At 51.9% G+C, this 17679-nt stretch overlaps 7 protein-coding genes across 7 annotated transcripts; 4 read left to right on the top strand and 3 right to left on the bottom strand.

The window, feature by feature from the left end:
- Positions 1-222: 222 nt before the first annotated feature.
- Positions 223-3587, top strand: Mutanase (the record flags this gene model as incomplete). The annotated part of the gene is made up of 6 exons (XM_036639149.1): positions 223-309; positions 390-794; positions 848-1120; positions 1171-1348; positions 1401-2186; positions 2248-3587. The coding sequence occupies 6 exons, from the start codon at positions 223-225 to the stop codon at positions 3585-3587; spliced, it is 3069 nt and encodes a 1022-aa protein (XP_036496590.1).
- An 850-nt stretch (positions 3588-4437) lies between these two features.
- CGCS363_v007299 (uncharacterized protein) lies at positions 4438-6453 on the top strand (the record flags this gene model as incomplete). The annotated part of the gene is made up of 4 exons (XM_036639148.1): positions 4438-4499; positions 4612-5002; positions 5053-5496; positions 5545-6453. The coding sequence occupies 4 exons, from the start codon at positions 4438-4440 to the stop codon at positions 6451-6453; spliced, it is 1806 nt and encodes a 601-aa protein (XP_036495604.1).
- Positions 6454-7263: 810 nt separating this feature from the next.
- Positions 7264-9530, top strand: PRD1-1 (Saccharolysin; the record flags this gene model as incomplete). Its single annotated transcript, XM_036639147.1, has 3 exons — positions 7264-8589; positions 8639-9285; positions 9335-9530. 3 exons carry the CDS (start codon positions 7264-7266, stop codon positions 9528-9530), a joined length of 2169 nt encoding a protein of 722 aa, XP_036495603.1.
- A 124-nt stretch (positions 9531-9654) lies between these two features.
- Positions 9655-10242, bottom strand: CGCS363_v007297 (Biphenyl-2,3-diol 1,2-dioxygenase 2; the record flags this gene model as incomplete). Its single annotated transcript, XM_036639146.1, has 1 exon — positions 9655-10242. One exon carries the CDS (start codon positions 10240-10242, stop codon positions 9655-9657), a length of 588 nt encoding a protein of 195 aa, XP_036495606.1.
- Positions 10243-11774: 1532 nt separating this feature from the next.
- On the top strand, positions 11775-13619 carry hpm9-1 (FAD-linked oxidoreductase hmp9; the record flags this gene model as incomplete). Its single annotated transcript, XM_036639145.1, has 3 exons — positions 11775-12320; positions 12377-13249; positions 13299-13619. 3 exons carry the CDS (start codon positions 11775-11777, stop codon positions 13617-13619), a joined length of 1740 nt encoding a protein of 579 aa, XP_036495605.1.
- A 781-nt stretch (positions 13620-14400) lies between these two features.
- tpcH-1 (Methyltransferase tpcH) lies at positions 14401-15316 on the bottom strand (the record flags this gene model as incomplete). Its single annotated transcript, XM_036639144.1, has 3 exons — positions 14401-14873; positions 14930-15017; positions 15071-15316. The coding sequence occupies 3 exons, from the start codon at positions 15314-15316 to the stop codon at positions 14401-14403; spliced, it is 807 nt and encodes a 268-aa protein (XP_036495608.1).
- A 450-nt stretch (positions 15317-15766) lies between these two features.
- CGCS363_v007294 (Aromatic peroxygenase) lies at positions 15767-17188 on the bottom strand (the record flags this gene model as incomplete). The annotated part of the gene is made up of 3 exons (XM_036639143.1): positions 15767-16324; positions 16378-16623; positions 16679-17188. 3 exons carry the CDS (start codon positions 17186-17188, stop codon positions 15767-15769), a joined length of 1314 nt encoding a protein of 437 aa, XP_036495607.1.
- Positions 17189-17679: the final 491 nt, after the last annotated feature.

Below are 17679 nucleotides of genomic sequence, written 5' to 3'. Positions count from 1 at the left end.
AAAATTACATCCTTGACATTCATGTGATGGGAGCAGGTGGGACGAGTTGAGGCGCCAGTAAGATGGTGATACCTGAGAGACGGCTTCACTTTACTTCTCGCAGAAGGCTGTGTAGAAAAGCTAGACATGCCCTCACCAGATCGCCAGAAGATTTGTCTCAAGTCACCCTCATTAACTCTATACAATTGTGTCATTCTCTTGATATCCTGACTTTCTTTCAGCATGAAGATTTCCATTTCTTCCGCAGCAGCGTTGCTGCTAAGCCTGTCTCGGCATGTACAAGCGAAGGCAGTCTTTGCGCATTTCATGGTAAGTTTGCGAATAAACCATCAGACGAAGCCGCTTAATGGCATACGACGCACAACCACAATGCTGACAATGATCAATAGGTTGACAACACCGAGAACTACAGCACCTCATGGTGGAAGTCTGACATGGTTGAGGCAGCCACTGCCGGAATCGATGCTTTTGCTCTCAATATTGCAGCCGGATCCAACATCACCGACGCGCAGCTTCCCAACGCCTTTGATGCAGCTGCATCGGCTGGTTTCAAACTCTTCTTCTCCTTTGACTACGCTGGCAACGGCGCATGGGACAAGGCCGACGTCGTGGCCCTGCTAACCAAGTATGCGCACCACAGCGCCTACTTCCAACATTCAGACTCGACCCCTCTTGTGAGCACGTTCGAGGGTCCTGAAAATGCTGCTGATTGGGTTGAGATCAAGACATCTGTTGGTTGCTTCCTCATCCCCGACTGGAGTTCTCTCGGCGCGAAGCCAGCCGTAGCACTGGAGGTAAGCCGACATCCAGTCAGTGAGGCAAATGTTCTGGCGCTGACTCAAAGTAGAATGGTGTTGCAGATGGTTTGTTCAACTGGTCTCCTTGGTCTTGGGGAGGCGAGTCCATGGACACCTACACCGATGCTTCCTACATCCAATACCTCGATGGCAAGCCTTACATGATGGGCGCATCTCCGTGGTTCTATACGAACCTTCCTGGGTACAGCAAGAATTGGATGTGGCCCGATCACACCATGAAGCTTTGGGGTGATCGCTGGACGCAGATCATGTTTTTGCAGCCTGAGTATGTTGAGATCATCAGCTGGAACGATTTCGGAGAGGTGAGAAGTCCGATACTTCAGATGCAGGGTACTCACTAACCTTACCCAAGTCTCATTACATCGGCGACATCATCGATACACCTCCCTACCTTAGCAATGGCTACGCTGCTTTTGACTACATCACTGGGATGAAGCATTACCCCCTGAGATGGCCTCTCCAGGTCTGGACCGAACAGTACAAGACCGGAAAGGCCACCGTGAAGGAGGAGAGCCTGGTCCTAGAATATCGTCAGTATTTGCGCAGACCCATCGATAATGCCGCGTGCTAACGAACTGCCAGTCCTCCACTCTACTGACGGCTGCAGTGATGGTGGTACTCCCGTCAACACCGCGACTCAGCTCCAGTATGAGTACTCTGCAGGTGATGTCCTCGGTGGTGGCAAGTACATCGGGTACTATGCTGTCCTTGCATCTCCCGGAAACATCAGCATTTCCGTGGGCGGCAAGAACATGGCCGGATCCTGGGCATCTGAGCCCGCCGGTGGTGTCGGCGTCTACTACGGATCGGTCTTTGTCGAGGATGGTGCATCTGGAACTGTCGCTGCATCGATCATTCGCAACGACCAGACCGTCTTTGCCATCACCTCTGACAAGGACATCGGCGGCTGTGATGCCGACGGCAATGCCAACTTCAATCCTTATGTTTACGGTGACTTCTCCACCAAGGCTGTCTCGGCGACGGAGACTGCACACGACGTCTCGGACCTTGTCTGCACGGCCGGTACTGGGGCTGAAGGCTTTGCGGGCATTTGCGCCATCGTGTGCAAGTATGGGTATTGCCCGTCCAGCTCCTGCACCTGCACCAATATGGGACTTCAGAACGAGGAGCCAAAGATCACCGGAGACGAGGGCCACGCTTTGAGTGATCCCAACTACGAGGGCCTCTGCAGTTGGGTCTACAATCATGGATACACGACTGAGTTTACGAAATACTGCACGACGGAGAAGAAGGACCTTAGTGCGGCAGCCGTTTCGCCATTTTTACACAAAGCTTGCACATCTGGTCAAGCTGGCTCGGATGATTCCACCCAGGATCTTTGCGCTTGGGCGTGCGCGTATGGATACTGTATGTTCTTCCTCGTCCATCTGTTTCTTACCGTTCATGAAACTGATACAAACTTTTTCAGGCCCCAACGCGGTCTGCCGATGCACCGGAACCGGCACGTTGCTCTCCTTAGACGATGCTTCTGTTCCAAGTGAGGGTGATGTCGACTCTACTGTCACTTTGGCCGACGACTCCAGCATGTTCTTGGAAGCCATCTGCAGCTTTGCCTGCGACTACGGCCTGTGCATTTGCTACAGTGGCTCCGACGACGGTGATGGGGATGGGGCCGCCGAGCCTCCTTGCGACTACTCTCTGACCTTTGACTCTTTGGAGGCTCTGGCTGCCGCCGCCGACTCTTACGAGCCCTACTGTGCCGGGATGTACGCCTTGGGTGTCTTATCGAACAACCATACTGCAACACTCTCCGAATTCAACGATGCCAACAACAACTACGACAGCCTCTTCGGGTACTACGTCAAGTACGTCAAGGGACTGGTTGCGCCTAGTATCTGGAGTTTCATGAAGTCTGATGGCTACACGTACTTCACTTGCAACTTCAAGGGCGGTACCAGCACTTTCGACTGCCCCAACCCCAGCACGCTCACCGGCGACTCATACACGACAAACGTCGAGATCGAGTGGACTCTCACCAACGAAACGGGCTTCCACGCGGTGTTGGGCACAACTTACGGCGTTGAGCCGGGCTGGGTCAAGTTTGCTGAGCAAGATATCACGCCTTACTGCGCGCCGCAGACGGTTCAGGGTCAGCCGATTGACACGTGCCATGCCAAACTCGTCAAGATGGACAACTTCCCTCAACAAGCGGATGATATTACGGTGTCGAACCCCAAGGATCTCTTCACGGAGGCTGGAGCGAACCTCACGGCTTTGCCTACCAGTATCGATGCAACTCTCACAGACCTCATGCTTGGACAGTGGGGCGGTTCGATCGAGGACATAGTCGATGTCTACACCATGCCTGTGGCCCTGGCGTTCCAGGCCGTGAAGGCGATGGAGCAAGTCAAGTCCATCGGCGAGACGGAGAAAGAAGAGGAACAGAAGAATCTGATCCTCCTCATCGTCACTGTTGTTCTAGCCGTCGTTCCCTTCGTCGGCGAGGAGTTAGCTGGAGCAGCTGGCCTAGCAGCGCTGGCAAGAGCCATTGCGATCGCGGGCGAAGCAGGAAATGCCGCATTCGACATCTACAGCATGGTAGACGACCCTTCCAGTATCGGATACACGATCTTCGGTACACTGTTCGGGGCTGCCGGAATAGCCAGCTCATTCAGAAATGCCGACCATTTCAGCTCTGCGGGAGAGGCACGAAGGGCGATGGGCGAGGCGAAGGTTGCGCAGATGGGAGATACCTTCAAGGGGTATTCGGAGTTGACGCAGAAGATTGTCAAGTCGTGTAAACTGTAGATTCCCACTCAGAGGAAACGTTTCTTTGTATTCGTATTCCGCCAGACATCTTCATTTGTTCAATATGTTCGATTCTTTTCGTACAAAAGGGGCTCGTTGCATTTCGGGAACCCAATCCGTGATGAATGCCGGGGCTTTGATGCCAAAATGGGCGACAAATATGGTCTCAATCGGCCCGGTCCACTTGTAGAGTTATACGACGTATTCGGTAAAAATCCGGCGGATGCAAAATCGTAGTTGGTGTCGTAGATCGTCGTTCGTGTGTGCCTCGTTGGAAACTCGCAACTCAACCATTGAATGTTTTGAAGATGCATTCGAAATACATCCTGATGGTCGATCTTTCCTGGGAATCAACATAACAGTCTCTGACATGCACATCCGCTCGATGAGAACCCGGCGGAATGTAGTTAATATTTGAAGACCTCCGTGAAAGACGGCCCTCCGAAATCTTGGCTCCACGCCGAGACCGAGACCGAGAGCGAAGCCCCGGCGCCATTGCGGGTCTCCCCCTTATTAGCGCCGTGTCGGGAAAGCTTAAACACAAAACACAGCCATGTTCCGCAGCATCCAGACCACGTAGATACGGGCAATAGGGAAACGATCACTGTAAAGATGACTCGTTATTCGTCGAAGCGTTGGAATATCGCCGAGATGTTCAGTAACACGGACCATTCGGATTCAACCGCCCCCAACATGCCATCCCCATATTGAGAGAGCCGTCTCTCTTCCCCTTCGTTTCTTTGAGCTCTCTTTCGGACTCGCAAGAAACATTTCCTAATCATCAACCAACGAGGCTTTTTTGACAAACGGATTTTGTGGCGTTCTCGACGTCCACCATCGCCGCGCAATCATGGCGAAGCTCCCGAGCAGCCAGGTGCGCCGGGTCGATTCTGATAGCTCGGAAGTCAGCTGGTGAGTAAAGAGTAGCGCCTCGCGTAATTCCCATCATGCCACTTGTGTTGTTTTGCACATGCACCCATCTCGATGGAATCCTCCCGCATGCAGCTGCCTAACCGCCGTCCAGGGGCCTAGACTACCTCCAGGAAGAGAAGATTACGCCCCTCACCTGGATCGAGACCCCCGTGATCTCTTCCGACGAAGACACAGGCGAGGTGAAGCTCTTTGTCAGACACAATGCCAACACCATCGAGCTATTTTCCGATCTCTTCTTCGTCGCGAACCTCGAGACGTTTACGCAGACGCATAGCATCACCAACCTGACCAGTCTTACGGCGTATCTCGGCTTCTTCAGTATCATCTGGTTTACGTGGTTCCAAATCACGCTGCACGATGTCAGGTTCTCAATAGACTCCGGCTACGAGCGGATGTGCAAGATTATTCAGTTCTTGCTGTTCGTCGGGTTCGCTTTGGTTGGGTCATCGTTTAGTCCCGGTACAAAGGAACACAACAATGCGGTAAGTTATACTGACTCCAAGGATCGACCGTATTTCTGATCATTGAATAGAGCTTCCAACTTCTCTGCAACATTCTCTTCGCTACAAGACTGCTGCTGGTTGCCCAGTACTCTGTCGCATTGCACTTCGTCCGTAAGAAGACAAAAAGCCTAACATGGCCCCTCTCTCTGACCATTACTCTCTTCATCTTCTCTGGTGGAGCCCTCTACTCCATGACCCCCGCGTTTTCCCCGGAGTCCGGTAATGGCTTGGGTATTTACTACGTCTGGTACATCATTCTAGCTATCGAGGCAGCCATCACTCTCGGTATCTCTTCGATATGGCGGAACATGGGCTTCAAGCACACGCATCTGACGGAGAGAATGGGCCTCTTTACCCTCGTCATTATCGGCGAAGGTGCCATTGGAGCAACCAAGACCGTCGGCAACCTGATGGGTGACACTGGCCTTAGGCTAGACGCTTGCCTTGTTGTCGGTTGCATCGTCTTCATCCTGGTAAGCACTTCCCACCTCCTACGACGACTCGACCTAACATGGATAAAGATGTTCTGCTGGATGCTTTACTTCGACAATCCTCCCGAGTGCAAGTTCGGTACCGTCCGTCAGCAGATCTGGGCCGTGCTCCACTTCCCATTCCATCTCGGCATGATCGGTGTCGTCGAAGGCTCCCAGCAGATTGCGCTCGCATGGCAGGTTCTAAGCCAGTTTGGCAATTTCTTCAACGACCTCCGCAAACACTGCGTAAACCTCAACGAAGATGGAGTTGCGCTTACAAACGCAACAATCACCTCATTTCAGAGCCTGACCATGCCGAACAGCCTCGAAGTCCGCGATATGATTCCCTTTGTTTACCAGGAGATCTACAACATCGGCAACATGACTGGAGTGTGCTCAGCTGCAAATACGACCAATGGCGATGACCTGTTCCTACCTCCGCCTTACAAAGCTCTCACCCAAAAGGTGATCGGAACGCTGTTCGAGTCCTACAACGGGCTGAGCTCAAGCGGGGAGAGCGATCCCGGCGAAATTGCCCAGCCAGCGTTTACGACGGTGTACATCTACTACTGGGCATCGTTCCTGTTTGTGGTCGTCTTCTTTGCTATCTTCATCCTCATCACTAGACACAAGGATCGTCCTCTCAACATCTTCGACAAGGCAGCTGTGGCGAGCCGAGGGCTTGCCGCGTTACTCGCCGTCGGACTGGCAGCTGGAGCGGCATCAGAAGAGTTCATCTTCAAGTACCTCAAGAGTGCGGCAACACTCCCTACTGTTGCCTTGATTTTCCTTGTTATTCTCGCCATCGATAGAACGACCAAGCATTTGAGTGCGAAGACCCTGAGGCGGAACTTGACAGGGTTGAGCGATTTTGAGAGTTTATCTTCGGAACCTGCAATTGAGTTGTCGCAAGGACGGGGCGTCTTGGTGGACCAGAAGGTCGACATCAAGACATGATCTGGCCGTCGTCATCATTTGTTTTCTTTGTCATGGGTTGGGATTTGGGATACAGGTGTGAGCGTTTGATTGATTTAACGAAGAAGACTTCGCTGGAAGTGACGGGAAACGGCCGCGACTCGTGCCCTTACGAATGCAAACAGCTAATGGGCACATTACGGGAGCCTAAAATTCCGTTTGTAAAATACATACCACTATCAGGTGGGCAGGCTCCCATCGAAATACTTAAGGCTTCTAGAAAATACAAAACTTGTTGCCTGATCGCGCCGGATCCGAGGGCACACCAACCCCTCCGCTTCATTCCGCCCCAAGCGCCGGAGACCAACAGACCCTCTTTGGCCGGCTATGGCGGCATCGTTTCTGCATCCGCAGGGGAAGTTCCCGTTGCCGGCGAGGGGCTGTTATGGCGGATGAGTGCTGCCTGCGGGCTCTGTATGCAGGGTCTACTAGCTCGTGTCGGGGAAGCCTGGAAATGAAGCCGTGGACAGGGTTTAGTGCGAAGTCGGTGCTTTCCGAAGCCTAATCAACAGCTCCAACCGTTGTGTTTAATGACACGATTGATGGAGTTCCAACCGATGTTGGGACCAACAACATTTTACAGGGCATGCATAACGCACCTTCCTATCTTGCACCTTTCGGAAACCCGGCTGCTCCGTGAAATCGTCTGCCTGGAATGAGGAGAATTGGTGTTGCCTGAGAGTTAGAAGGTGGAGTATTATAAGATCGCCAAGACCGTCCTTCCCAAAACATGCTCACAACATCTACACCACCTCAGTTATTAACGTCTCAAATTTGAATTGGGGTCTCACCATGGCCTCTGCTAAACCCCGCAACCCGCCTCAGCTGCCCCCGCTGTTCACCACAACACCGATTTCCATCCTCGAATCTATCAACGAACTTATTGAGACTTCGAAGCAAGCCCACAAGGACCTCGTCAACACCATCTCGCCCTCCTCCGCGACATTTGCCAACACCCTACTGCCCCTCGCTCACGCCGAGAATGCTTTGTCTTCAGAAGCGACACTGCTGATATTCCTCAGAGATGTGTCTCCCGACAAAGACGTTCGCGATGCTGCGGCTCAAGCGCGGACAATCCTTCGGGATTATCAATTAGAGGCATCAATGAATGAGGACGTCTTCAAAATGGTCGACTCTGTCTTTGCCACTGCAGACAAACAATCTCTCGACCCGGAGTCGCGGAACCTTTTGAACAAAAAGCACAAAGAATTCGTCAAGAACGGTCTTCGGATCCCATCTGGCGAACGACGTGACCGTTTCAAGGAGATCCGCAGTCGCATCGATGCTCTCACATCCAAGTACTCGAAGAATTTGGCCGAGGATAACACCGCAATTTATTTCGCCCCCGATGAGCTCGAAGGCTTCCCGGAAAACACCCTGTCTGAACTTGAAAAGGGACAGACGGGCACGGAGAACGAGGGAAAGCTCAAGATTGAGATACCCATGGACCTGAGCTCCGTTCTCAGGGCAGTGAAGAACCCAGCTACCCGTCAGAAAGCTAGGCTAGCATACGACAACCGATGTCCGGCGAATGTTGCTATCTTCAAGGAAGTTGTGCAACTCCGTCACGAAGCAGCACTTTTGCTGGGTTACCCGAACCATGCGACGCTGAGCGTGGAGGACAAGATGGCAGAAACACCGGATAGGGTGAACTCCTTCTTGAGCTCTCTGCGCTCGAAGTTGACAGAGGCTGCGAGTAAGGACGTTGAGACCCTACTCCGACTTAAGAAGGTCGATGTTAAGGCGAAAGGTGAAGACTTTGATGGGCACTACTTCACTTGGGACAATCCATATTACGATAATATGCTCTTACAACAAGACTATGCAGTGGACCAGGCCAAGATATCGGAGTACTTCCCACTGCGATCCACTGTGAATGGGATGCTCGGGATCTTTGAACAATTGTTCGGTATGGTGTTTCATGAGATCTTGGATGAGGAGAGAGCTTCATTGTCTTCCACTGGAAAAGGAGATGATCTAGTCTGGCACCCAGATGTACAAATTTTCTCCGTCTGGGACAAAGATGAAGAAGGCGGCGAGTTCCTCGGATACCTCTACCTGGACCTTTACAGCCGTGAAGGGAAGTATTCAAACCCGTCCAACTTCAGTGTTATCCCTGTAAGGTCCTGCTCTTTTCTTTTCTGTGAACTTAGACTAACACTGTCAGGGGTGTTGCAAAGAGGATGGAGCGAAACACTACCCGTCTACAGCCCTGGTCTGCAATTTCCAGCACCCAAGTGCCTCAAAGCCCACCCTCCTCTGTCACCCGGACGTCGTTGTTCTCTTCCACGAACTGGGTCACGGCATTCACGACCTTGTATCGCGCACGAAATTCGCACGTTTCCATGGGCCAATGGGTACTGTCGTCGACTTCGGCGAGGCGCCGAGTCAAGTCCTCGAGAATTGGTGCTGGACGCCCGAACAGATCATTTCCCTCAGTCACCACTACTCATATCTGTCCGACGACTACCTGAATACCTGGAAGTGTAAGATAGGGAAGAATGAAGATATCATGCAGCCACCAAAGGCATTGCCGCGGGCAATGGTTGAAAGTCTCCTAAAGGCGAAGCATGCGAACAAGGCTCTGGACACTTTGCATCAGCTCTTTATCGGAACTTTCGACATGGCTGTCCATCAACTTAATGATAGAAGTGAGGATCAGAGTTTCACAACATTGTGGAATCGCCTTCGGCGGGAGATCGTCCCGACCGACGACCTCTCCGCCTTGGGTGCTGGCGACGAGTGGGGGCACGGATACACCAATATCGGGCACTTCATGAACGAGTATGACGCTGGGTTCTACAGCTACCTGTTGTAAGTGCTTTTGAGCTTCAGTTTCGAACCTTTCTAATCTGTTGTTTAGTTCAAAGGTTTATGCGCAAGATATCTTCTCCACCGTGTTCAAAAGCGATCCGATGAGTGTTGAAGCGGGTCGAAGGTATCGGTACGGTGTTTTGGAGAAGGGTGGCAGCCAGCCGGAGATGACTACTTTGCAAGAATTTCTTGTTAGGGAGGCGAAGATGGAGGCTTTCTACGAAGAATTGGGTCTTGAATTGTGATAGAACTGGGTTAACCTGTAAGGGGGCAGCTATTGAATTACTACTATGCTTTGATGATTAATTACATCAAGGCCATATTGAGGCTTTCATATAGCGAGTTTTGTTCAAGAATTGTTCCATCTCACTATCCGCCAGCAGCCACTTCAGCCGTCGAAGTACCGATTGAAGCTGGCTGTGGACCAAGGAGCCCAGCCCTCTTCAAGCTTTCATCGTCCTCCCCGGCTTCGACCCTCCGAAGAAGGTCCTCAGGATCAAACCTCACTGCTCTAATGTTGGACGGATCTATAGCCTTCATGTGCCTCTGAACATCGTCGGGGTCACTGTAGGCCTCGATGTGTGCTTCAATATTGTTTCCGTCGGGGTCCGTGTAGTACAGACTTGTTGTCACGCCGTGGTTAAGACAGAACTTTGGCGTGATATCTGCCTCTTTTGCATGACGGTACACTTGCACAAGGTCTTTGGCCGAAGCAAACTTGAGAGCGATGTGATCCACTCCGCTCGCGTTGGTCTGCTTTGGGACGGCCGTCGCGTCGTGGATTATGGCGAGCCGGTGATGCTCTTCGTCCCAGGTGAGAACGGAGATGAAGTCGTTGGTAATAACCAGTCTTGCACCGAGAAGGTCTTGGTAAAAAGAGACCAATTTATCCGGGTTTCTCGTTCGCAAGCCAATGTGGGCAATCGCCGTCGGGACAGGAACGGGATCCTGAGGCATATTTCCGATGCGACGTGCAGTAGTAACGGAAGAAATTGTATGAGTATGAGTCGAAGCCGAATCTTTCTTATTGCTTGTTGATAGACACCGAACACGACCAAGAGCACGGCGGCGAGGGGTAATGTAGTCGAAGCACCTCTCTCTTGACACAGAACCATAACTCCGCAATCATTTTGCTCACTGACAAATTTGAGTCCGCATGTGTAACTACTCATGTAAGAGGGGTTGGAAAAGGGTCAAAGAGCTGACAACGTGATCTGAATATCTGCCACCAAACACGGTAAACTTTCCGATGTCCGCAAACCTCCGCAAACCCCCGCCGACCACTCCGATACGCAATTGCTGACCGGCTGGCTCAATGTCTTAGATCAGCTTCAATTTACAATTTCTCGAATACCCAATTCCAGAGAAGTTTTCTGTCCTATGCTAACGAGGCCCGCCATTCTACTGCGGCCTACTGCCCTCCCATGCCCTATATACCGTAATGGATGAACGGGGCCCAGAGAACAGGCATGCTCAATTCCTTATCCCGCTCTCGCATCACCGCCTCTCGCAAAGACCTTGCCATATTTTCATCTTGCCATTTATTCCCATGAAGGCTGAAAAGCTCCGTATAAAAGGCCTCCGCAACACCCGGTTGCTCGACTGGCAAAGGTCGAACGAGGGCAGTGCTATAAGTGAAAGTAAGTTGGCAAATAATATCCCAACCACTGCTGTGTGAAGTGGCTTGATCAATCCGTCCGAGGATCTTTGCGCGCGCAGGCTCCCCTCCCCTACTTATGTGTAGGGGGTTAAAAAATCAAGTCTTATAATTCCCGGGTAGCTACGAGCGCCGGGCGCGCCTAGCTTCAAAGAGATGTGACCGGCTCCTCGGGTACAGACGGGATTCGGGCGCGAGGACGGGTTCCGTCATGCAACTGCATATCGTCTACTCGTCCAAATTCGCGGTATTTGAACTTAAGCGCTAGCGGTAGGAGGCCAGGGCCCCAGCTGTCTCCGCTTAATGATGTACCCACGTCACGCAGCAGTTGATGGAATACGTCGTATTCAAGCGGCGATCGCAGCTCTTGCCAGTCGCCTTCGTCCAACGTAACGCTAAAATGTCATTGAAGATCAAGGGGCACAGCCTCAGCTTTGGGGCTAACTTGATTTAATGCTACGGAGTCTTGCTAACACTGTCGTCTCGATATTAAGCAAAGCCTGAACAGTCGTTTCCAAAGCCCAAAAAGGCCCACAGCCGAGAATGCCGAATAATAGGGAGCAAACAAAAAAAGGGCCGGTATGGGGTACCAATAAGAATGCGAACGAGAGCGATGGCAATACGAAGTGAAAATACGAGAGAGCGAGGAGAGATCACGACGGAGCTCTGGAGGAGGAAAACCACAGGTGACCTCATTCTTGGGGCATGGGAGCTAGGTACTTAGATGAGCATATATATACCGAATGAAGGTCTCGTTGTAAAAGACTTCTCTCTACACTTTCACAAGACTTCTCTACACACTTTCACGAACATCTTTGACAGTCGTGTAAACATGGCTAACTCCAACCTTTCATTCATTCGTTTCTTTACAGTCATTCTCGGACTTCAAGCATGCTCGGCGGCTGTGGCGCCAACGGGGTGCTCTAAGCTCCATACCGATGATGACTGGCCCGCGGTTGAAGAATGGCAAGCAAAGCTGCCTGGGATCGTCAAGCAGACTCTCAGCGACGCCAACGGACTGATTCCCGACTATCGTATCCGTGCTAAGAGCTACTCGGAGGTTCAAGACGCCGTCAGGTTTGCTGCCTCGAACAACATTCGCCTTACTGTCATTACGACCGGACACGACGAACTCGGCCGCAGTGACGCCGGTTCCGGGCTCATCATTGACCTGTCACTTCTTCGAGGCGCTAGAGTGTCGAAGTCTTTCACTGCTACCAAGGAAGGCGTTGCCAGTCCTGCTTCCGATGAGGAATTGAAGACTATTCAACCCGAGAGCGGTTCTCAGGCGGCGGTCACGTTCAATCCGGCTGTGGGAAGTCTGGCCTTGAACTACGATCTTGACGCATCTGGCTTGTTCATTGTGGGCGGCACAGCTGTACGAACCCCTAATCCTCCCACAACCTGGAACCTAACGGGACTAACTTCTAATAGCAAGGAGTAGCCATCGGAGGTGGCTGGGGCCAAAATGGAGGATACGGGCCGCTCACTGCACAGTACGGCATCGGTGTAGACCAGTGGCTCGAAGCTAAGGTAATCACACCGGACGGTGAAATTCGAGTGGCCAATGAGGTGTCCAACCCCGATCTCTTCTGGGCCATCAGAGGCGGCGGGGGTGGCACGTTCGGTGTCGTCGTCGAAGCAACATGGAAGGTGTATCCCACTGTCCCCATTCTCGGCTTTCATTGGTACATCAACTCCACCCTCGTGGTCAACGAAACCGACGCAGAGAATGGCAAAACTCCTACCAGCGAAGCTCTCGCATACTTGTTCTCAGAGCTGCCGGAACTCCAGAAGAAGGGTATCTCTGCGTATTTCTACGTTTTGAATGACAACATCAGGTGTCACGCCATCCACCCGGGCTCATTGGCAAACGCTGAGGCTGCGAACAAAATTTGTGGCCCGATCCTCGAGAAGATGCAGTCTTTCGAGGGGATGACTCCTTTCCAGAGCAAGCATTTCAATTTCAACAGCTACAAGGAGTTCTTCCGGGAGACTTACGGGGCTCTTGAGTCATTCAACTCTACCGACCCACCTCGCAACCACGGCATCGTCCCCTTTGACAGCCGTCTCTTGGGCGAGGAGCACCTTAAGAGTCCCAATCTTACATATGCCCTCCGAAAGACTGGGGGAAACTTCGGCATCCTGATGACCACGCCAGGCATGGCCGTTGGTGACGGATCAGACACCGCCGTTAACCCCGGTTGGAGGAATGCTACTGTCTTTCTGAACGGATTCAAGTCCAATACTACCAACGTCGACGGACTCCGCGAGCTGGCGCCCAACATGGGCACTTACATATGCGAGGTCTGTCAATCTCATCCCCTTGAATTCAACTACGCTCACAATGACTTAGGCCAGTGCCGACGAGCCCAACTGGTCGGCTTCCTTCTGGGGCTCAAACTACCCCCGCCTCTCTGCCCTGAAGTCGGAGCTGGACCCAAACATGGTCTTCTGGACGACCCCTGGCATCAACGCTGACCACGTCAAAGCTGTGGATGGCCGAGCCTGCCTGGTCGACGCTAAACCAGAGACGCCTTCGAAGTACCCGCCGCAGAATGAGAGACGTGTTGTTGCTGACATCGAAAATGACCGCGAATTCCTGTTCAGCGAGCAGGAGATCAACGGAATCCAGTTCCCAGCGCCGGGAACTTTTGTTGGCTTGCAACCCGCTTGAACGATGATCCCTGAATGACTAATTGCTTCTTTAATCAACTTGATGATTCAACCCAATTCAATTAGATAGAAAGGGGCTACTAGACCTGAAGGGTTGTTCATTAAAGCGTTATATCACGCAGCTTTGTTAACAGTACATGGAGAAACAATCAATGTCCACTTAACATCCATGGTATCATTGATCACTGTTATATATCCCAAGCGGGGAGAGAAGGAAACTTAATGTGGGATATTCACAGCCTTTCGAACTTGAATCGTCGAAGAAGCCCCGGAAGAACAAGTACCTAGACCAGCTTAACCAAGATGATTCGGAAGCAATAATACGACAGTTTCCAAGATGGGTTTGCGTCAGGGCGTTATTACTAATTATGGAATCCTCGATTTGAACCTGGGTGAGCCCGCTGTGTTTGGAGGGTCTCGCGGGTCAAAGAGTTGGATATCGTCACCCACCTTCAACCAGGAACAAGAGCAAAAACAAAAACTACATACAACACCGGGCATTCGCCGGTCGTCACCGACCCGACTACTACTCCAGCCCTCACTGGTTTATCGATGGGAGAGCGGACGGGATCCCGAGTTTTCCAATGGGTATGGTCGTATGTGATAGAACCTCCCTCTCGTTGAGATTAAGATGGACCGGCACCACACCTAACATCACACAAAGGCCAACAGTTACGAAATTCGAAGCGGCCTCGATTAAGCCTATCATTTGACAACATGCCTCTTACCTTATGTTTTAACATACATACTACCTGCATAGGCAGTGTACAGAGGCCTAGTGCTTAGGCGTCACGCTCCACAGCCTTGTCAACGACACCCGTTGAGACGATCAACGTCCACTCAACGTCCCAGCCATCGCCATTGTACTTTTCCTCCAAATGCTTCTCCACCAACCCCCGTACTTCACTCACAGGATGCGCTGTACGCGTCTCCTCATCCCACCATGACGCCAAAAACCAACCAAGCATCACCCCAAAAGTGGCAACGAAATCCTGGGCGTTCTTCACGTGGTGCTTCCTGGCGACAACCTTCACCACGACATCCTGAAAGCCTTGACTTCTGAGATGCTCCTCGATCCACTCGGGATCTGTCCAAACCCCCTGCGCATGGAGCTGCATGGGCACTTCGTCTGGGAAGGGAGCTGTGAAGGGAAATGAGGCGAAGGCGGAGCGCATGTCTGGGACCCAGAAGATATTGTTGCGGTGGAAGGTTGTGGCGCCGAGTATGCCTCCTGGCTTGAGAAGGCGCTTGCAGTCTGTGGTAACTTTTTTTAGACTGAAGTCGGGACAAGGTAGTGGCGTGTGGACTAACCATTCAAAACAGCGTCTGGATCTGGTATCATGTGAAGGCTCATGCCGAGTCCGATATGCGTGAAAGTGTCATCAGGAAGAGAAGTGTTCTGCGCAGTCATCAGCATGCGTCGCCGAAGCCTTTACAGGTGATAGATAATACCATTGCATCCAAGTTCGTAACTTTTGTGTTGGTCCAACCTTCGTCAGCGACCCTTTTCTTCACCATGTCGACCATGTTCTGAGCCTTATCCGCGCACAGAAAAGAGCTCTTCTGGATGATCTCATTGGTCAACATTGAATGCAGCTCTTGAGTTAAAACCCCGGTGCCGCATGCGTTGTCGAAGAAATCCACCGGTTGAGATGTGATGTTCGTGATACCCATCTGAGTCAGCAATGGCGATGCCATCTTGGCTAGCATCCCACGAGAGGTGGCAATCATGTCCCGGTCTGAATTAGACATTTCGCTAGTGTGATGAGTACTAGAATGAACAAAGCCGCGAGTTAGTAAAGATTTGATCATTAGATTTGCCAACTGTTTGGGTTGCTGGATTTCACTAATATGTAGGTGTGAAAAGTGTCCGAGAAGTGCCCGATTGTCGCCGAGATGTCCCCATCGGCGATGTAGAGCAGTTATGATGAGCAAGTTTGCACAAGCCTGATCTCAGGGTGAGTGAGTTTGCGCCCTTTGACTTGACGAGAAAAGCTTTTTGAACATGTGAATTTGTATTATTTCTTGGTACAAACATTGAAAGAACTGCGTCATCTAGTCATTAGAATAATCGTCCAACCATCTACACCCTATCATACCCGCCGTGACCGCCCGAAAGCGATCATAAACATTACAGCTTTAGTCTAATTAACAGGCCGGGGAAGTAGGTGCAGTAGTGAAGTATGTCTTGTAGTAGACGTTGTCGCCAACATTCTTCGCAACACTTGGCGGCGTGTTGAGCGGACCGCCCTGGTTCTTGGCATTAGGGTACAGGAATGAGGGGTCGTTGGGAGACAGGACACTGAGAGGGCATCCGAGAACAGTGTTGCTGAAGTAGGGGTCCAACTTAGCGATGGCCCAGGTGGTGGCAGCGGCGACCTGCTCCTCGCTACCAGCGACGAAGAGAGGGACGACAGAGTTCATGCCCTGGTACAGGTCGCAAAGAACCGTCGTGGCGTTGAGGTTGGCAGTACCGAGCTGAGCAACGCCGGGAACAACGGGGTTGCGGATATAGATGTCAAGAAGGCCCTCGAGGACAGTCTGGACTGCGCCATAGGGAGTGGCACGGCGATACCAGTTCTTGGGCCAAGTCTCGGGGACGTACTGGAACTCGCCGGTCTTGTCGTCGTACTTGGCGCCGATGATGGAAGAGATGGACTCATAGTTGGCGACGCCGCCGGCTCCATATGTTCCGTTGCTCATGAACTGGGACAAGTCAGCATCCAGGGTTACGGCGGGGTTTGTTAGGGAGGGGTTACCTGAGGGTAGAATGCAAAAGCACCGAGCGAGACGATTAAGGGGAAGGGGAAGTAGTAGAGGTATGGGTTGTACTTTTGAGAGAACATGGAGTTCTTTTGGTACTGTGTGCCCATGTTGGTGAGATCGAACTGTTTGCTTGCACTGCTGGCAACAATGTCGACGTTCTGCTTGAACATGCGGGATGAGACGTGGTGGTTGTCACCGCATCCGTTGTAGAAATCCTCACGGTTGACCGAAATGTCGGCCTTCAGTATTTAGTTAGATTATGCTGATCGAAGGTGGGACATCGCTTAGACTTACCTCAACAGTAGAATGGCGGTTGAGACCACCAACACCACCTGGTCCAGCACCCAGGTAGAAAGACTCGGTGGCGATATCGCCGTCCGCTAGGACAGCGAAGACGCCAAGGATAGTTGAGAGATCGGCGCCCATGTTGAAGCCACGAGCAGTCGCCTCAATGACCTGGCCAAGAGTAACGTGACCATTACGGGGGAGGTAGCCGTGGTTGGCGAGCAGGTTGAGGCCTGGGCAAGGTCCTCTGCTGTCTCCAGGGCCAGGAGCTTTAAACTCGAAGCCCTTTTCTGGACGCGCATTTGCAGGGTTGATGTTCTGGGCAACGGCACCGAGAAGTCCGCTGATGGTTCCAGTGAGACCTCCGATCACGCCTCCAAGAAGTTGAGGCTCTGGGTTGGCGACGGGCTCAGGTTTGCGCTTGAGGAGCTCCTCAAGTTGTTGTCTGGATCCCATCATAGAGGGGAAAGCTGTCGCTGATGTGGCCAATGTGGCCAGGATGGTGGTTTGGTACTTCATCTTGACGGTTGAGGGTGAGTATGGTTGACTAGTGTCGAGAGTTGAGGCAAGATCTTGACGCTGTCGTATCTCTTGTCGAGTAAGTTGTGCAGCAGATGACTTCGAATCTTATATACCATTCTTCAGCCATCAAACTAAGCATTGCTTTTGTTTTGGTGATAAATCTTTACACGACCTAAACATACCGGACCCCAAGCATGAGGTCAGTGGCCAATTCCCCGAGTCGCTACTATTCCCGCCAACACCACTATTTCCTCCCCTGAAGAGCTTGAACCGCTTGGCACGATGATGCGCAAAGGTCAACGTGCCCCTTCCAAGCCGAGACGGTCTCACCACAGAAGTTCAACTATCAATTGCACCAGCCGAATCTATCGTGATCTCTGCAGATCCCCATCTCGGGAGGGTAAAGCGTGATGGAAATGAGCCGGGCCAATAAGCACACCCGTAAAAGTAAGTAGCGCACCACCCAAGACTGGACAACTCAACGATAA

The sequence above is a fragment of the Colletotrichum siamense genome (assembly GCF_013390195.1).
Source record: "Colletotrichum siamense strain Cg363 chromosome Unknown KSG_Cg363_contig04, whole genome shotgun sequence".
Lineage (NCBI taxonomy): Eukaryota > Fungi > Ascomycota > Sordariomycetes > Glomerellales > Glomerellaceae > Colletotrichum > Colletotrichum siamense.
This window is presented reverse-complemented; position numbering and strand designations above follow the sequence as displayed.